Source organism: Neovison vison, chromosome 1 (assembly GCF_020171115.1).
Source record: "Neovison vison isolate M4711 chromosome 1, ASM_NN_V1, whole genome shotgun sequence".
Lineage (NCBI taxonomy): Eukaryota > Metazoa > Chordata > Mammalia > Carnivora > Mustelidae > Neogale > Neogale vison.
The window spans coordinates 103,467,071-103,487,099 of record NC_058091.1 but is presented as its reverse complement, the minus strand read 5'-3'; the positions used below and the strand labels follow the sequence as shown (position 1 = coordinate 103,487,099).

Genomic DNA, 20,029 nt, shown 5'->3' with positions numbered 1-20,029 from the left:
TGTGATAATCTGTTGATTCCTTCTAGTGTATTTTTCATTTCATTTATTGTATTCTTCAGCTCTGATTGGTTCTCTTTTATATTTCCTCTCTCTGTATAAGTTCTCAGTTTTTCTACTCTTCTCTCCAGTCTAGTGAGCATATTTATGATGATTACTTTAAACTCTTTATGAGACATATTGTTCATTTCTGTTTCATTTAGTTCCTTTTTTGAGCTTTTATCTTTTGAGGGGACATATTCCTCTGTCTCCCCTTTTGCTTGACTTTTTGTATTTCTGTTAATTAGTTGGAACAGCTACTTCTCCTAAACTTGAAGGAATGGTTTTCTGTCTGGTCATCCCATGTATCGACTGTGTGCCTGGTGACATTAGCTGGATGACTGGAGCTGTGGCTAGCATGAGCTGGGGGTCTGAGGCAATTTGTGCTGGCCTATCCTGGTGGGGTGGCTGAAACTGAGGTATGCATGGTCAGTTCTGGACTCTCTGCTCATAAGGTACCCTGGTATGGCTGCTGAAGCTGAAGTGGGTATCAACCAGGAAGTCCTGGGCTGCTCTGTGCAACAGGTGCTCTGGAAACTGAAGTGGGTGCAAACTAGGGTGTTCTGGTACTCAGCACACAAGGTGTCCTGTTGGAGCAACTAAAGTGAAGCCAGGTGTGCATTGGGTGTCCTGGGGAACTTTGTACAGTGGATACCCTGGTATGGAGCCTAGAACTGAGGTAAGGCGTATACTACTGGCCAGGGGTACTCAGAAGGCCTACACAGCAGATGTTCTAGCAGGGTGGCTGGAGATGAAGCAGGTGTGAGCCAGGAAATCCCACAGTGCTCTGTTCTAGGGGTGTTCTAGCAAACTGGAACTGACATGGTTTGGACATAGAGGATTCTGGTGTGCTTTGTGCCTCTGTCATCGTGGTGCAATGGCAGGAGCTATAGTGAGCACCAACCAGGGGTGTCCTAGTGTGCACCATGCTTGGGCCTTCTGGGTGGGATGGGTTGGGTTGGTGTGGGCTAAAGGCCTGGGCCTCAGTGAGGGAATAGACTGGCTAGGATGTCCAGACTTGTTCCCATCTGCACTACCAAGGTGGATGGGGTAGTTGAACTCTGGTCTTCATCAGCCCCTCCAACCCAAAGTTCCAGCAGTTCTCTTGCCATTTGGGAAGGTTCTATGGTTCCTCCTTTTACAGTTTAGTTGCTCTTTTAAGTTGTGGCTTTTTTCTTGTGCTCCAGGATGTCCGGGACTTGTGTTGGCTAGAGGTCTGGGCTCACCAAAATGGCAAGCCGGCTACAGCATCCAGAACTCTGCTATCATCTTTGCTTTCAAGGAAGAGAGCATAAATCATGGTGCTTACCAGCCCATCTGATCTGGAGAGAATTCTAGCACCTCCTCCAGTTTGGTGGATCTAGTTGCTCTTTTCATCTGCCCCAGGGAGGAAAGACCTGCTCCTGGTCCTTCAGTACTCTCTCTCCTCACTGCAGTTTGCATCAAGGTTAGGGTTTTCTTGTTATTGGGTCTCTGTCTTACCTTGTCATTCTCTGTATGGTCTATTTTTTGTTGTACAGAAGCTGTTCAGTCAGCCCTCAGTTCTTCAGGAGGAATTGGCTTTATACATAGGTGTAGATTTGGTGTGTCCATGGAGGAGATGATTTCAGGGTCTTCCTATGTCATCTTAGACCAGAATTCACTTTGAATTCTTTCACCAGGTACATTGTTTATCGCCATTTAGGGTATTTTTGTTTGTTTTTTTCTGATTTTGTGGTGCTCTTTTTTCTTCCTTCCTTTTCTTTCAGTATATTCCTCAGTCTCTCTTTTTTTTTTTTTTTTACTTTCCCCATGGGTATGAATTAAGGGAAACTACCACCTCTCTGAGTCTTGAAGGAGTGGTCCTGTATAGACTGCGTGTTTGGTGGCTTTGATTGGCTGGCTGGAGCTGGGAGAGGTGCAAGCTTGGGTTCCTGAAGCACACTGTGCCAGGGCTGCCTTGGCCTGGATAGCTGGAGCTGAATTAGGTATGGCCAGAGGATCCTGGAGTGCTCTATACTGCTGCAACCCTAGCAGAATGGCTAGACCTAGGGCAGGTGTAGGCCAGGGCTTTATCCAAACTGGGGCTGCCCTAGTGGGGTGGCTAGAGCTGGAGCCAGTACTGCCTAGGGGCATCCCAGCATGCTTTGCACCTGGGCCACCTTGGCAAGATGGCTGATGTATAGTGGGCACAGCCCAGGGATGTCCTGATGTATGCCATACTGGGGCAGTTTTGGTAGGATGGCTGGAGTGGGGTGTCCTAGAGACCCAAGGCTCACTGAGGCAACAGGTTAGCTAGTGCTCCAGGATGCTGCTCCTGTCTACACTATCAAAGTGGAAGCAAACATAAACAGTGTTGCTCACCAGCACCTCTGATCCTGGAGACAATTTCCAGCAGTTCCCCTACTGCTTGGCAGATGCTCTAGGGTTAATAATGTAATTCCTTCACTTACAGTCTACCTGGTCTTTAAGTCACTGTGTTTTTTGCTGTGCCCCAGACTGGGCGAATCTGCACCTGAGTCCTTAAGTGCTACCCCCCCACCCCACTACAGTTTGTAGCACTGAGAGTAGGGTTCCTGTCATTACTGTGTCTCCAACTCTTCTACCCCATCTGTGTGGCCCCCTACCTTTTGTGGTACAGAAGATGTAATCAGCCTTTAGTTTTTCAGGAAGAACTTCTGTATGTGTAGTGGAGATTGGGTATGTCCTGGGTAGGAGGAGAAGTCAGGGTCTTCCTATACCACCCTCTTGGACACCTTCTCTCATGATCTGACTCCTGCAATTACATACAAATACACTATACACATTTTGATATTTATTAACAAAAATGCTCCAGAAAAGGTTTGAGTAAAAATTATAGCAATAAGGTTTAAAATAAGAGTTGTTTTTAGTTCTATTGTCTCTGGGGGAGTGTAACCAGTTTAGAAAGCTGTTTTATTTCCTAAAACAGGACTTAGATCACACCACTCAATTGTCAGATTTCAAAAGAAATTCTTCCTTTTCTTTTTTTGTCAAAGGAAAATATAGCAGAAGGCTTAGTTTTTACCCACAAGCCTCCTTTCCAGGGGATGAACTGGGGAGCAGTAGAAGAAGTAGACTAAGAGGTTAAAAAAGAAACAAGCAAAATCTTGAAAGTAAGAAAGGAAAGTTAGTGAAGAAAAGGGTTCCCAACTGCCTAAGAATCATTCACTGAAGTAATCCTCTAGTCCTTCCATATCCATTTCCAGAGAGGAATTTAGACAGGCCAGAGCAGATGACGCATCCTTGGCTTTCTGGACACCTGGTTTGGGTTGAGGAGTTTCTGGTTGGATGGATTCCTTCCTGATGTCTTTATTACCACTTAGAATCCGTTGGCTCTCAAAAAAGAATTGATTAGGATGGCTCAAAGAAAAGCCACAATCATCCACCTGTGTAAGAAAGCAAATGTATATCATATAAATACATAGCAAAGGTATAAATAAAGGGGCTTGATAAACCATTCTAGAAGTTGTTCAAAAACCTCGTAGTTGCCCAAAACCTAGTAGTTCTCAATTCACTGATTACATGATTACATTCAGAAGGTGTGTCAACTACTACCTAAACATGAATGGCTCCAGCATTTGTATTTCTAGCCCGAACCTCTGCACTTAGTTTCAGTTCCCCATCTAGCTCTACTTCACCTCTACCTTCTACTCAGCACCTTAGAGGGCTAAGCAAAATGCCTACCTGCCTATCTGTCAAGAAATACTTGAGGGTGGTGGTGAGGGTGTAGTCTTTAAACATAGGGAGTGGATATAAACAAACACTGTCTGTATATTGGTCCCTGATAGCACTCCTATTTTAGAGTATATGTATATGTATAAGCATATGCAATCCCATTTAGTATCATATAAACAATGCACAAGCAACCTAATGTATTTTCTTCATTCTAATCTTTGGCTTTCCCTGCTCTTACTTCTTGTAGAAAATCTTTTTCTTTTGTAATTTCCAATGGGGCTTAATGTAAACCTGACCAGGTTTGCAGCTTTAAGATATTTCTTTACTCAAATACTATCACTAAACTTTAAATTAAATTTGGAGTATCATTTCAAATTATCCATTATCCTGTACCTGTAATATACAATGAAACTTTGTAGGAGTATTTTTTTTAAGATTTTTTTTTTAAAGATTTTATTTGTTTATTTGACAGACAGAGATCACAAGTAGACAGAGAGGCAGGCAGAGAGAGAGAGAGAGGGAAGCAGGCTCCCTGCCAAGCAGAGAGCCCGATGCGGGACCCGATCCCAGGACCCTGAGATCATGACCTGAGCTGAAGGCAGCGGCTTAACCCACTGAGCCACCCAGGCACCCTTTTTTTAAGATTTTATTTATTTATTTGACAGAGAGAGAGCAGAAGCAGAGAGAGAGGGAGAAGCAGGCTTACTGAGCAGGGAGCCTGATGTGGGGTTCAATCCCAGGACCCTGGGATCATGATCGGAGCTGAAGGCAGATGCTTAATGACTGAGCCACCCAGGCGCCCCTGTATGGATGTTAATATTTCTTGTATTTAAAGATTTAACGAGTACCACTTTTCCCCTAACTTTGATTCCAAAATTTATTAATAGTGAAGAAAAATATATTCCTTAATACTAGCAAGCACTTACTGAATGCCTACTATGTGCCAGACATTATTCTAAGTGGCATAAAACACATGCCATACTCGTTCACACACAGATTTATCTATACAGTTAACTTCTATAAGAACCCTGTGAAGGGCGATTGTCAATATTCTTCCAGTTGAGAGAGAGGTTAAGTTAACTTGCCCCAGATCGCATATTGGCAGGGCTGGAGCTGGGATATGAAAGAGCAGACCATGCTCATAACCAGTAGGTTCCGCTGTCATGTCCTTGTGCCAAGGTCAGTAATTTTATAATGCATTAAAGTTCTTAAAATGTGTGTGCCTTTTACTAACTCTTGGGGTATGATAGAAGAGCAAGATAGCCCCTGAAGTGTGAACCTCCTACACTAGTCCCTTTGTTCACATTCAACCAGTGTGAGGTTGTAAAGATCAACTAAGTTGATCACATGTAAAATCTCTGTGCTCCCTGCCTTCTGCAGTTGACACTGACAACAAAAAATACCATTTTACTTGAGTTATTTGTTGTGTTTTTGTTAGGGCATATTTTACATTTTTACAAACTGAGAAGCCATTACACTTTCTTTGTTCGTCTTCTATTTATTGACCTTTTTATGTCTCACTCTTTGTACTGAAGTGATTTGCATACAGTAGCTATCTAAATATTTGGTGAGTTGATCCCAGAACTAACCAGTTTATACCAGTCGTACATGCCACATATGAATTGAAGACTTACTGTGTAGAAGGTCACATTATGAGATAGCAGTTTTTCAGCACACACAAATGCATTTGACCAACTCTAAAGAAATTTCCAGCCCAATAAGTCATATACTTAAAAATCTCTATCAAGAATAAAAAAGTGATAAGGGTCACAGATATAGCCTTATTATCTCCACATTAGAGAGAAATTCTGGCTGGGTTGATCAAGGAAAGCTTTGTGAGGAAGGGCTATAGGAGTTGAATTTGAGAAGATGGAGAGAGTAAAAAGCTGAGATAATGAGGTCAAGGTTAATATAAGCAGCAGAACCACATGAGCAAGGTAAGAAGGAATGTTCTTGTAAAGCAAGTAGATCAGATGGCCTGGTGTAAAAGGCATATAAAAGGAAATAATAGGAAATGAGGTTGGAAAGATAGGCTGGGGCCAGGCCTCAGAGAGCCCTGAAAACCAGGGTAAGTAGTCTAGACCTAATTTTATAGACATTAGGGAGTCACTAAAATCCTTAAGAGGGGAGGTGATGTGATTAAAGTAATGTATAATCTTATGGTAGATTAAAATGGATTAGCAGGGGGTTAAAAGAGTTGCTGTTATGGTTCAGAATTAACCCTCTTAACAGGTGAACCAATAAACAAAGTGTTTTCTGGTAATACTCTCCTGAATACCCCAGGATTCTCTGATTCTCTTTAGTTAGTTGTTGATACATGGTGGGCCAATAATTTTATAGTAACTTCAGTGTATAGCAGATTGATAGCATACAGACTAATACATTTTAAAAGTTATTACTCAGATCACTAAGAACAAATTTTTGTCTATTACTTTGCTGTCTAATTTTAAAATGTTTCCTGAATGTTTTATGATAAATCTATAATTTTTATTAACAAGAGAGTCATTTGTGAACTTATTATATTCGATTTTTCACCCAATTCATTAAAAAGTGGGAGATCCAATATAAAGTTTGCATTTTATGAAATGTTTCATTTAAAGTTTATTGTAGAACACATTTCAGTCAGAAGGCTTTATGTTTTATAAATAGAGAACATTGGAAATTGGAAAGACCTTGAAGATCCTTTAAGTTGAACCTCCCACATCTACAAACTAGGAAAACAAAGCTTAAGGAGATTACATGATTTATGCAAAATCATAGAACTAGTAACTGGTTTTGTCTGAATTAAGGCCGTCTGATCACTTAGTTGCTCTGAAATCTGTTTTAAGAGGTTTTATGCAAAGTCAAATAAGCCTACAAACCATATAATATTTCTAAAGCTAAACTTGGGTATAAAGATTATAAAAAACACGGGGCACCTGGGTGACTCAGTGGGTTAAAGCCTCTGCCTTCGGCTCGGGTCATAATCCCAGAGTTCTGGAATTGAGCCCCGAGTAGGGCTCTCTGCTCAGCAGTGAGCCTGCTTCCCTTCTTCTCTCTCTGCCTGCCTCTCTGTCTACTTGTGATCTCTGTCAAGTAAATAAATAAAAATCTTAAAAAAAAAAAAGATTATAAAAAACATAGTAGCATTTTTTCATATAAAAAGAATCTAACACTTTGTCCTATAATTACACATTAGGGATTTTCTATACCTTGTATCAACTTATTAAAATTCTCAATACATCTATCATCACAAAAGAGGACTCTCTAGATTGAAATGAATTCTTAGACTTCAACGTGGACAAAATGAAATATGATCATCTTTCTAAGCCTCAGTTTCCTCAGCAATGAAATGGAGGTTACAGTAATAACAGCTGCTACATCATAAGGTTATCTCAGGGAAAACCAAGGAAAAAGGAGTGTAAAAAGAAAGTTGTTGGTTCTATGAAATCTAAGTTAACCCCTTTGCAAAGACTCAAGAAAGGCAAGTCACTTAGAAAGGGAAAAAAGCATATTGTTTTCTATGTATCATTAGCTTCCTCTTCCATTTTAAAGAAAGATGAACCGGAAATTGGTGATGGTATATTATGGGTTATTAAAAAAAAAAAATTGAATTCTAATTCCAAAACTACTCAGGTAAGAGACCTTGCCTGTACATCAAAAGATGAACAAATAGAGACACCTGGGTGGTTCAGTCAACTAAGCATCTGCCTTTGACTTAGGTCATGATCCCAGGGTCCTGGGATTGAGCCCTATGTCAGGCTCCTTGCTCAGGAGGGAGCCTGCTTCTCCCTCTCCCCTCCTCCCTTGCTTGTGCTCTCTCTAGCTCTCTCTCCCTCTCTCAAATAAATAAGATCCTTTAAAAAAGATGAATAAAAGACCTTTAAATGTTTTATCTTTAAAATATATTGCTTAAAATACACTGTTTAGGGGCGCCTGGGTGGCTCAGTGGTTTAAGCCTCTGCCTTCGGCTCAGGTCATGATCTCAGGGTCTTGGGATTGAGCCCCACATTGGGCTCCCTGCTCAGCAGGGAGCCTTCTTCCCCCACCTCCTCTGTCTGCCTCTCTGCTTGCTTGTGATCTCTGTCAAACAAATAAATAAAATCTTTAAAAAAAATACACTGTTTAAAAAATGTACATATTTTTTATTCCATTTTAAATTAATGCTCTTATACTACCCTATGACCTAGCAATTGCACTACTAGGTATTTACCTAAAGATACAAACGTAGTGGTGATCTGAAGGGGCACGTGCACCCGAATGTTTATAGCAGCAATGTCCACAATAGCCAAACTATGGAAAGAACCTAGATGTCCATCAACAAATGAATGGATAAAGAAGATGTGGTATATATACACAATGGAATACTATGCAGCCATCAAAAGAAATGAAATCTTGCCATTTGTGATGCCGTGGATGGAAGTAGAGGGTATTACGCTTAGCGAAATAAGTCAATTGGAGAAAGACAACTATCATATGATCTCCCTGATATGAGGAAGTGGAGATGCAACGTGGGAGGTTTGAGGGTAGGAAAAGAATAAATGAAACAAGATGGGATCGGGAGGGAGAGAAACCATAAGAAACTCTTAATCTCACAAAACAAACTGAGGGTGGCCGGGGGGAGGGGGGAGGGAGAGGTGGTTGGGTTATGGACATTGGGGAGGGTATGTGCTATGGTGAGTGTTGTGAAGTGTGTAAACCTGGCAATTCACAGACCTGTACCCCTGGGGCTATTAATACATTATATGTTAATTTAAAAATAAATTAATTAATGCTCTTACTAACTAACTAGAACAGGGACAAGGGCCCTGAAATGAGGGCATGTACCATGTTTTTATGTGATGTTTGGCTTTTCAGCTGTCTCTCTTGGATCTGCAATTGCACTTTCTTAACTCATTGCTAATAAGCTTATTTTACTGAACTCATGGTCTAATTAAATTGCTTGATAGAATGATGAAATTATGAAGAGTTTCCTTCTATATACTGGATTGTATATTCTTCTTCTAAGAGAGGTTCTTTGTTTTTGAATGTTTTCTTTCACTCTTATTTCTGGCTGAAGGAAGCTGCTATTCAGTTTCCTTTCTTCTTGTTAAAAAACAAACAAACAAACTTTAATTTACGCTCCTCTCCACACTGCCCCCCAAAACCCTAACAGAATGAAAATAGATTTTACTTCAAAATCAAATTAGAAGACTAGGAAAACAGGTTACACCCATAGAAATCCCCCACTTTCACATAGGTCTGTTTAAACATCAGCATCTATTTCCTTTATTCCTTATTTAAAAAAAAGATAGGAACATTCTAGATATGGAAACACTGAGAATTTTCCACTTCCATGTTTCTTAATTGGTTGCTATTGGTGATGTTTTCCTTGTGGCTGATGACTTTTTCATTGTGTTTTGTACGTTGTGCTCACTACTGAGAGAAGGAAATTCTGTGATGCATTTTCATTCTGCCATATTAGCTTAGAAGTCCCAAAGTACTGTAAAGGATATGAAATAAGACCAGTGTAGTTGGGAGTCCAGAGGAAGGAAATGGGGTGGAGAAGCCTTTATAGGCTACATTGTAAATTTTGGATTTCACCTTTAGAGCAATTGGGAAGCCCTCTTAAGGTTTGTTTTGTTTTGTTTTGCTTTTAAAGCAGTTTACTGAAATAATCATATTCTTCTGTTTTAAAAATCATTCTAACAGCTATGTGGAGGGTTAAGAACTGGAATGGTGCACATTTTGTAGATGCTGGGAAATGAGTTAGGAAGCAATTGCAGTGATCCAAGTGAGACATGATCATGGCTGCTAGCCCAGCAGTCTGATATCCATAATAATGACCTTGAGTTATTATAAAAAAGCTGAACTGTATTATTATATAAAAGCTGAATTGTATTTGCTATATCCTGTTTAAGATTGCAGGAAAATGTGATAGAATTTAGCAAGATTTCTGTAAAGATTTATATGGTGGGGGAAATCTTATGCTCAGTTATTTGGAAAGTAAATATCAAGAATGACTCAGTGCCTAAAAAGGTCTATTTCTAAAAAAAGATTTTCAATTAAAATTCAGAGATGAACCTACACAAGGTTTAGTATTTTGATTTACACAGGGAGTATACCAAAAGAAAAAAAAAAAAACACTGCTCTCTCAAAACACTGAGGAAAATGGATTTCAAGCAGGTCAGATTTTGACATCTACTAACTGAATCTCAAACATTTCCTTGGAATCAACATGTTTTGCACACAATGACCTTCACACAAACATAGGTCTCATATTTCTGCCACAGCAAATGTAGATTTTGAAGGAATGGAAGCAATATTGTTTTACCTATGGGATGTTTGGGTTTTAATCAAGAGGTTTTGCAATGACAGCCTATAATGAGGCAGCTGGTATTACCAAAAAAGCCATATGGAACGATCATAGTGCTGCTGTAAATGGTATCAATTAACTGGTTCATTTTCAAAACTTTCATCAAAATGAGTTTGATCACAGAGTCCTCAGGAAAATAAACAGCTTTAACAAATTTTTTTTAAGGGGGGGCAGACAGGATGGCAGAAAACAGACAATAAAAATGGATTCTATTTTGAAATTAAATGAGAAAAAATAATAGATATTCACCACTAAAAACCTATAATGAGATATCTAGTGAATTCAAACAACCTTTTTATTCCATCAATTTTTATGTGGCCTAGGTTATATGTAGTTATATGTCTACATATTTAGACATACATCTTTTTAATATCTTCGTTAATCTAAGGCAAGTTTTAAAATTGGCTATAGTAGTAATACTCCTATAGGAATGAGATACTACAAAAGCTGATCTGAGAACTAAAAAGAATTCTTTTTTGGGATTATGTCATAAACTCAACATTTCAATCTATTTTTCACATCTTATTTTTAAAAAAGGAAGGAGACTGAATAATAGACCTCAATTTGTAGAAGTTCAGAGGCCTCTTAATTAAAAGAGTCCACACGTAATTAAGAACACATATGAAATGAAATCTCTCAAGCTGAGCAGGCAAATTAAGGAATATGGTCTTTAAGGAAAAGAGTCATGCAAAACTGGTGCTGAAAATACCAAACAAAGGGTGCTCACCTGGTGAGATTCCTATACTCATAAAACTAATGAGAATTTGTGCTTGTCTCCTATTTTATTGATGTCTATTTAGTCCTTCACATTTTGTGAAGACAAAGTTTTGAAATAACAGTAATATTTTCAACATGTGTACTAGAAAGAAGACAAGACCCACAGCAGACCAGGGGTGCTAGGTCCAGATCTCCCACTTACCAGCTATGGGGCCTCAGGCAAACCATACAGAATTGCTAGGCTTTGGATTGGTTTTTAAATGTAAACCATGATGGTTGGATCATGAATCTAGACAGGTAAATGTCAGGCTCACAAGCTTTAAATAGTTACCTGACAGTCTGGTTCAAAGCCAAGTCCATCCCTTATGAGCAGTAGGACCTTACACAGCTTGCTCTGCTTCTCTAAACTTTATTTGTAAATGGGAATAAAAATAGCATCTAGCTGTAGTACTGCAGTGTGGATCAAAAGAGCTAATGTGGCCAAAGTATTTAGTGCTGGGCAGGGCATGTGTTAAAGATTCTACAGACGTTGGCTGACAGTACCATATTCATGGCTGGTAATATTATAGGGCATATTTTTCCTATGAAATATTTCATGAAGTAAGAAATTCCACTATTATATAACCACAACAGAAAAACTATTTCATGAAAACCAGAAAAAACACAAATGAACAGCATGGTAGCTGATGAATTCATTACACACATCTTTTTGGAGAGGGTCATGAATGGGTCCCTTTGAAACCGAGTAACAGACTTCAAAAAAATGCATATATACACTCACAGAAAAAAATGTCTCAAGAAGTGCATGGACTTTTAGGTCTATTCTTCGGTATCGGTCCTGGGTTAGGAAGCCACGATCAGGACCAGTGGTTGCCAACAAGGGGGTTCTGTGTGTTCAGCTGACTTGTACAGGGTCTTCATACTCATCAGTGTGAAGGCCCCTAACGGAAGCTGAACTCGTCAGCACACAACAGTTCCTCCAGTACTCTCCCATTAATCACAGCCACCTATACTTTTTTGGGTTATCTGCCTAACCTCTCTGTAGGCTTCTAAGTTTGTGACCCTTGCTTTACACCTTTCAGAACCTGCTAGCAGGACTTATATAGGCATACCGTGTCCTACTGTGTTTCCCAGGTATTGGTTTTGTTTTTTGTTTTTGTAAAAACAAATTGAAGGTCCATGGCAGCCCTGCAGCTGAGCCAGCTATAGGCACCATTTTTCCAACAGCACTAGCTCACTTCATGTCTGTGTCATATTTTGGTAATCCTCCCAATATTTCAAACTTAATGATTATTTCTGTTATGAGGACTTCGATGTTACTACTGCAGTCGTGCTGGGGCACCAGAAACCATGCTCCTACAAGATGCCAAACTTAAGTGATAAATGATGTATGTGGTCTGACTCCTCTACTCACTGGCCATTCCCCCTCTCTCCCATTTCCTCTAGTCTCCCTATTCCCTGAGACACAGTAATACTCAAATTAGGCCAATTAATAACCCCAGAACGGCCTCCCAGTGTCAAGTCAAAGGAAGAGAGCTGCTCATCTGCCATTTTAAATCAAAGCTAGAAATGATTAAGCATAGTGAGGAAGGCATCTTGAAAACAGAGAGGCCGGGACACCTGGGTGGCTCAGCTGGTTGGACGACTGCCTTCGGCTCAGGTCGTGATCCCGGAGTCCCGGAATCGAGTCCCGCATCTGGCTCCCAGCTCCCTGGGGAGTCTGCTTCTCCCTCTGACCTTCTCCTCGCTGTCTCTCACTGTCTCTCTCTCAAATAAATAAATAAAATTTAAAAAAAAAAAAAAAAAAAAAAGAAAAGAAAGAAAGAAAACAGAGAGGCCAAAAGCTAGGCCCTCTTGTGCCAAACAGCCAAGTTGTGAATGCAAAGGAAAATTTCTTGAAGGAAATGAAAACTGCTGTTCCAGAAACCACACAAATGAATAATAAGAAAGCAAAACAGCCTTACTGCTGATATGAGAAATTTTCCTGGTAGGGACAAAAGATCACACCAGCCACATCCCTGAAGCCAAAGCTAATCCACAGCAAAGCTCTAACTCTTCAGTTCTCTGAAAACTGAGACAGGTGTGGAAGCTAGAGAACAGTTTGAAGCTGGCAGAGGTTGGTTTGCGAAGTATAAGGAAAGAAGCCATCTCCATAACATGAAAGTACAAGGCGAAGGTACATGGAAGTACAAGGTGAAGCAGCAGGTGCCGATGGAGAAGCTGCAGCAGGTTACCCAGAGGCTCTAGCTGAGAGAATTCCTGAAGGTGCTGCACTAAACATCAGATTTTCAGTGTGGATGAAACAGACTTGTAGTGAAGAAGATGCCATTGTAGGACTTTCATAGCTAAAGAGGAGAAGTCAGTGGTAAGCTTCCAAGCTTCCAAGTATAGGCTGACTCTCTTGTTAGGGGCTAATGAAGCTGGTGGCTTGAAGTTGAAGCCAGTGTTGTTTATCATTTTGAAAATCCTAGGAATAGTCCTTGAGAATTATGCTACATCTACTTTGCCTATGCTCTATAAATGGAAAAACAAAGCTTGGATGACTGCTCATCTGTTTACAACATGGCTGACTGAAGGTTCTAAGCCCACTATTGACATCTACTGCTCAGAAAAAAAAAAATTCCTTTCAAAATATTACTGCTCACTGGGGGACCCTCAGTCCCCCAGCTGGCTCAGTCAGTAGAACACGCAACTCTTGATTTAGGGGTCATGAGTTCAAGCCCCACACTGGGTATAGATTACTTAAAAAAAAAAAAAAAATACATGTACACACACACACACACACACACAAACACACACACACACACATTTTACTCCTCACTGACAAGGTGTCTGGCCACCCAAGAACTCTGATGGAGATGTTAATTAATGTTGTTTTCATATCTGCTAACACAGCATCCATTCTGTAGCCCATGGATCAAGGAGTCATTTTGACTTTCAAGTTTTATTATTTAAGAAATACATTTTGTAAGGCTACAGCTGCCATACACAATGATTCCTTTGATGGAAATGAGGAAAGTAAATTAAAAACCTTCTGGACAGGCACTTGGGTGGCTCAGTCAGTTAAGCCTCCGCCTTTAGCTCAGGCCATGATCCCAGGGTCTGGGATCAAACCCCACGATAGGCTCCCTGCTCAGTGGGAAACCTGCTTCTCCCTCTTCCTCTACCTATGCTCTCTCTCCTTTGCTCTATCAAGTAAATAAATAAAATCTTAAAAAAAAAAAACCTTCTGGAAAGGATTCACCATTCTAGATCCCATTAAGAACAGCTGTGATTCATGAGAAGAGGTCAAAATACCAACATTTATAGGAGTTTGGGAAAAGATGATTCCAGCCCTCATCAATGACCTTACGGGGCTCAAACTTTAGTGGAGGGAGTAAATGCAGATGTAGAAACAGCAAGAGGACTAGAATTAGAAGTGGGGCCTGTAGATGTGCCTGAGTTGCTGCAAGGTCATGGTAAACTTCAACAAATGAGGAGTTGCTTCTTATGGAGGAGCAGAAAAAGCAATTTCTTTTTTTTTTTTCTTTTTTTTTTTTTTAAAGTAATAGCATTTTTTTTTAAAGATTTTATTTATTTATTTGTCAGAGAGAGATGGAGAGAGAGAGCACAGGTAGACAGAGAGGCAGGCAGAGGCAGAGGGAGAAGCAGGCTCCTGCCGAGCAAGGAGCCCGATGTGGGACTCGATCCCAGGACGCCGGGATCATGACCTGAGCCGAAGGCAGCTGCTTAACCAACTGAGCCACCCAGGCGTCCCCAGAAAGCAATTTCTTGAAATGACAACAAACAGCTTAGAACATGACAAAAACTTAGTTGAGGAAGCAGTGGAAGGGTTTGAGAGGACTGACTCCAATTTTCAAAGAACTTCTACTGTAGGTACAATGCTATCAAACAGCATCACATGCTACAGAGAAATCATGCATGAAAGGAAGAGTCAGTCGATGCGGCAAACATCTTATTTTTCAAAATTGCCACAGCTCTCCCTTAAGCAACCACCACCCTGATCAGTCAGCAGCCATCAACCTGCAGGGAGGACCCTCTACCAGCAAAAAGACTGACTTGCTGAACGCTCATATGATGGTGAGCATTTTTTAGCAATAAAGTATTTTGGGGGGTGCCGGGGTGGCTCAGTGGGTTAAAGCCTCTGCCTTCGGCTCAGGTCATGATCCCAGGGTCCTGGGATTGAGCCCCACATCGGACTCTCTTCTCAATTCGGAGCCTGCTTTCTCCTCTCTCTCTTTGCCTGTCTCTCCACCTACTTGTGATCTGTCAAATAAATAAATTTTTAAAAATCTTTTTTTAAAAAGTATTTTTTAATTAAGGTATGTACATTTTCTAGACATAATGCAATTGCACACTTAATAGACTACAGTATAATGGAAGCATAACTGTTATGTGCACTGAGAAACCCCAAAATGCATTCAACTCACTGGGATGATCTGGAACTGAACCCAGGTGCAGCTGTACTACAGAAGCAGGTCAAAAGAGGCTCACAAGAGGAAAACCAAATACATTTCCCTGATTCCCTTGCAGTTAGGGGTCCTACATGCAACCAATGTTCTGCCGTGCAGGTAAACAGGAGATTTGGGAAGCAAAATGAATATGCAGGGGGCAGCCACAAGTAAAACAATCAGATTTTCTATAAGAAAGATGGCAAAAGCCTCTGGTTTTTCTAGGCACCTGGGGCAACTATTCTAGATCTATTCCAAGAGTTGCTAATTAGGCCTCAATCTGGTCCATGATCTGTTTTCGTAAATAAAGTTCTACTGGAACACAGCAATGCTTATTCATTTATATATTGTCTGTGGCTGCTTTTGACTACAACAGCAGAGATGAGCAGTTTTGACAGAAACCATATGGACAATAAAGTCTACAATTTTTACAACCTGGCACTTTCCTAAGAAAGTTTACTGACCCTTGGTCTCATCCTTAGATGTGAAGTGGTGGGTGGCAGCTGCAGTAAAGGTTTTCTTGCTGAGTAGCTTCTCCTGGTTACAATGTTTCTGATTCTGGAATATCCTAGTTTTTAATTCTCTGGTCCATCTATAAATTTTATAAGCTACCTAATACCATGTAATAAATCCCTTGCTGGTGAAAATAGCCGGAGTGGTTTCAATGCTACAACTAAAATCCCTGAATGAAACATGGAGTAACAAAAACAAACAACAAAAAAAGAATTAGGACATAAAGTTTAAAAATGGACTTACGTTATGTATCATCTCGAAGTACTTCTGACAGGCCACTTGGTAATGTGTCCCTTTTACTAAATCCAAGATCTAAAATGCATGGGAAAAAGAGAAAGCAAAATTAAAAACAAAGTCTCTAAACCACTCTAGTTTGTGGTTGTGGGCGTTTTCATAATCTATATTCCAGACAGGAAGTGCATTCAATCACGGGGCATGTTGTACTTCTGCAGCCCAGACACTGTGATAATTCTGACATTACACAGTCGCTGTTTAGGTCAGCATTAAACCACAGATGACAAGAGATAGTCAGTGATCCTTCTGACCTACCAACTGTGAATTTCAATAACTTTACCTTGACAACAAGATGAAAATAGATCCCAGTAATATGACTTTGACAGTTATTGTCAGATCATACTGCAACATCCCTTCCAAAATTATAGATATAAATTTAGTAATCTAAATGATTGGTGCATAAAGCAATCAAGTATACTATTTAGATTTTTATTTTCCACATTACCAGTTTATACGGATACAACCTAAAATACAGCTGTGTACCCATCAGGAAAATTTAATGTAAGCCCTTTGGAAAGTATCTTTGGAGAGGGAAGGCTTTTTTACCTTCAATCAGATTTGTTCTTTTTTTGAAATGAAGTTTTTTCTAGTAAAGCTCAGCAGAATATGAGAGTGAATAGTCTATTCTGAACACCTATTAGGAACATCATCCTATCTTTTCTAAATACAATTTGTTTTCCAATTCTACTTCATGTAATCTCTTTGGAGCGGGACAAACTCCCATTCTTATCAGCCAAGTGCAATGCCAGTGAAATTTGTAAAGTTTCATCACCCTCCTACCCCACCAAATAAATAAAATGTATATTTGGCCTGTTTATCAAACACAGTAAAATGCTGGAATTAAGAGATAGCCTAAAATGAAGGGAAATAGAATTTCAGAGAAATATTCATTTCTATCCCCTTTCAAAGGCTGACCTTCCTGTGACAACAAGAAATGTACATGAAGCCTCAAATTCCTGCTATCCCCATTATTGAATATAGCTGACATGTTTTGACAGATATACAAAATTACTACAGTTATGGAGTAGGCATCATACAATCCTCAAAGAATGTGCTTAAAAGAACTGTTTTTCTCTGATTGTCTTATAGATTACATTTCTGAACTACAGGTTACCTTTTATTAAATGCTATATGAAAGATCTATGTAAATGCCAACCAATCACCAGTATCCAGGATCCTGCCTATTTGACTTGTTTGTTTTTCTTGAATTATTAGAGCAGAAATGAATAGCTATAAATTTTTAAAAATGAAGAAAGCCACAAAGTTTTCAAAGTAATTCTACACATTGATATTAAAATTGTGTTAAGATAAAACTTGCAAGTAATTATTCGCAAACATCAATGATACCATGAAAGAATAACTGTGAATTTCAATTTTGGAGAGGCAAAGACTTCAACCTTTAGTGGTTTAAATGTTACCATAAATGACCTGAAGAGAAAATGAATTCACAGAATTAAAAAAAAAAGCTCAATTGTGTGGTACATAATAAAGCTCTTTTATTAAAAACAAAATAAATCCAACATCATATTCTATGCATACACATATTCTTGAGAGATATATATTTAAATATATATGAATTTATACACATATTTAAATATGTTCCTTGCAAAGTAAATAGGTAACATTATATACATACATTATAATATACATGTTTGGGAAACACGACATAAAATCAATACTTATGAGTAATGTATTAAAAATATCTAATTGGGGGTGACTGGCTGGCTCAGTCAGTAGAGCATGCCACTCTTGATCTCAGGGTCATGAGTTCAAGCCCCATGTTGGGCACGGAGCCTACTTAAATAAATATTTAAAAATAAAAATATCTAGTTGGGTGACATACACATTTATAAAAAGTTATCAAGGAAAACTGACATACAGGCCATAGAATGTAAGAAAAGCTTATGTATTTTGAAATTTTAGGTTCTATCAAAATTAAATTTAGATTAATCACAGATCAATACCCCCCTGCTCTACTCCCAGGGAAAGCTCTTCCTTAACCAAAATCAGTTCATTTTCCTTTTCCTTTTTGCTTTATCTTTCTAGGATGAGTTTTTATTTAGAAATTTCTTGCAAATCCATAAATAAATCATTCAACCATCATCTATCCTTAAATAACATTACTGATTATGTTACAGCATACTTGAGGTAAATGAAAGTTTCTACACATATGTAATGGTATAATGGGGAAAAAATAAGATAACAGAGTGCTTTTCATTGGCTGGAAAAGCTACTCAAAGACAGATTTAGGCCTAAGGAAAGGAAGGAAGGGAAGAAAAAAGGGAAGGAAGAAGAAAACCAAGTAACAGATGTGGAGACAATAAATGAATGAGAAAAATCCAAGGGAAAGATTGTTTTGAGGAAATTAGGTATTACTTGGCGGGTATTACCCTCATTTCAGAGATAAAGAAATATATCCTCTTAAATAGGGATGTTTATCTAGCGAGTGCCATTTACTGTGAGAAGAATTTAAAAATCCTACGCAATTTTTGATTTTGTTTTCCTTAAGAGGAATATATGGACCATAACTCAAAAATCCAATAACTAATAAACATATGTACTTGAATTTCACATTCTGATCTAGATTACAGAGATACAAGAAGAGAAAAAAAAGAAGAAAGAGAAAAATCTTGCAGAACAGTGAATGAAGTCTGGCTTTTTCGCTGAGTAAAATGGGGTGCTACTGCAATGTAGCACAGGAGGGACATGACCTGACATTGCTAACATAACAGGATTATTCTGCCCCCGTTATGCTGGGAACAAACTAGAGGGAGTAGGGATACAAACAGAGAGTTTTTTACAAGAATCCAGTCAACAGATGATGCTGGCTTAGGCCAGGGTGATAAGAGTAGTGGTTAGAAATGGTCATACTGCCCACTTATTGGCTGTAACTGTTTTTGAAAAACAGCTGTTCTACACAAAAATGCTTAACAGGAACCTATTCCCTGATGTTTTAGAGTAATTCATTACTTGTCACTCAACCCCTCCCCTCTCCAACTGATTTCTTAAATAAAACTAAGTAGCTTAAAACCTCAGTAAAATGCAGTATATAAACAACAAACTATCATGTAAAATAAGTGTAGAATGTCAAAAATACCACTGAATAGTCATTAAACAGAATGAGTAACAAACTGATGCTTCTTATGCAATAGCCTGTGAGTAGGATACCTGAAGTCTCTCAGTGTCAGCAGCCCCTTAGATGCACACCTGCTCTGAGGATTTCAAAATACTCAGCAAGTGATTCTGATATTCTACCATGTACACATGAAGTGCAACTTGGGACTTTATCTGCACCTAGTTTTCTTAAGTTCTTCTGATATTATCCTCATGAGCAAATGCTATACTAAGATAGTCTTAGGCATGCTGAGGATGGTGCTGGTATCATTTGTCGATGGGCTGGATAACTCCCAGGTAGGAAAATACAAAGCTAAAAATCAAGAGAAAAGAGAATTGAGGTATCAGCAATGCATCAAAGTTTGTGAAATAGAGGAAAAATAGACACTTGGCAAAGAAACACCAAAATCCAAGAAAGATACCTGAGGTAGAAAAGAATTAGGGATCAGGAGCTAAATTCTCACACTATGTTTTTTATAACCTTGAAAAGACTCTACTTTTCCAAAGGTGGATGGACTATTTGTGTGTTAATGGACAGATGGTGAAAAGTGCTCCCTGCTAAGACTGAACAGAGACAGTTAAGCCATGAGGGTTCATACACAAGATGACTCTGCTACTAACCCATCCTTATTCTGTGAAACCCAGTTTCTTAGCAACGGTTGGGTTCATTTAGAATTTAAATTTTGTGTGTAGTCATAATTCAAGTTATCTTTGTTAAGAAAGTTTTAACAGAAGGGCACATGTCCAAGGCCAGTGGACATATATGCTTGACTTGTAGCCAGACAACTGGAAACCTGAGAAAGATTTAGGGTTTATTCAAAAGTGGTGTGCTTTTCTTTGAAACCAAAATTTTTCTTTGCTGTTTTCAAGAACGAATAGTAGCTGTGGTAGTATT

The 20,029-nt window shown here is 39.1% G+C and overlaps 1 protein-coding gene across 2 annotated transcripts in view; it reads right to left on the bottom strand.

Moving 5' to 3' along the window:
• Positions 1-2,817: 2,817 nt before the first annotated feature.
• Positions 2,818-20,029, bottom strand: part of PRIM2 (DNA primase subunit 2) — a 381,685-nt gene continuing 364,473 nt past the window's right edge. For both annotated transcript variants that reach the window (XM_044253579.1, XM_044253588.1), the window contains exons 13-14: positions 15,970-16,038; positions 2,818-3,422 (exon numbers count right to left, since the gene is read on the bottom strand). In XM_044253579.1, the coding sequence (XP_044109514.1) occupies positions 3,198-3,422; positions 15,970-16,038 (294 nt within the window). In that variant the 3' untranslated portion in view covers positions 2,818-3,197. The remainder of the gene's footprint in view (positions 3,423-15,969; positions 16,039-20,029) is intronic.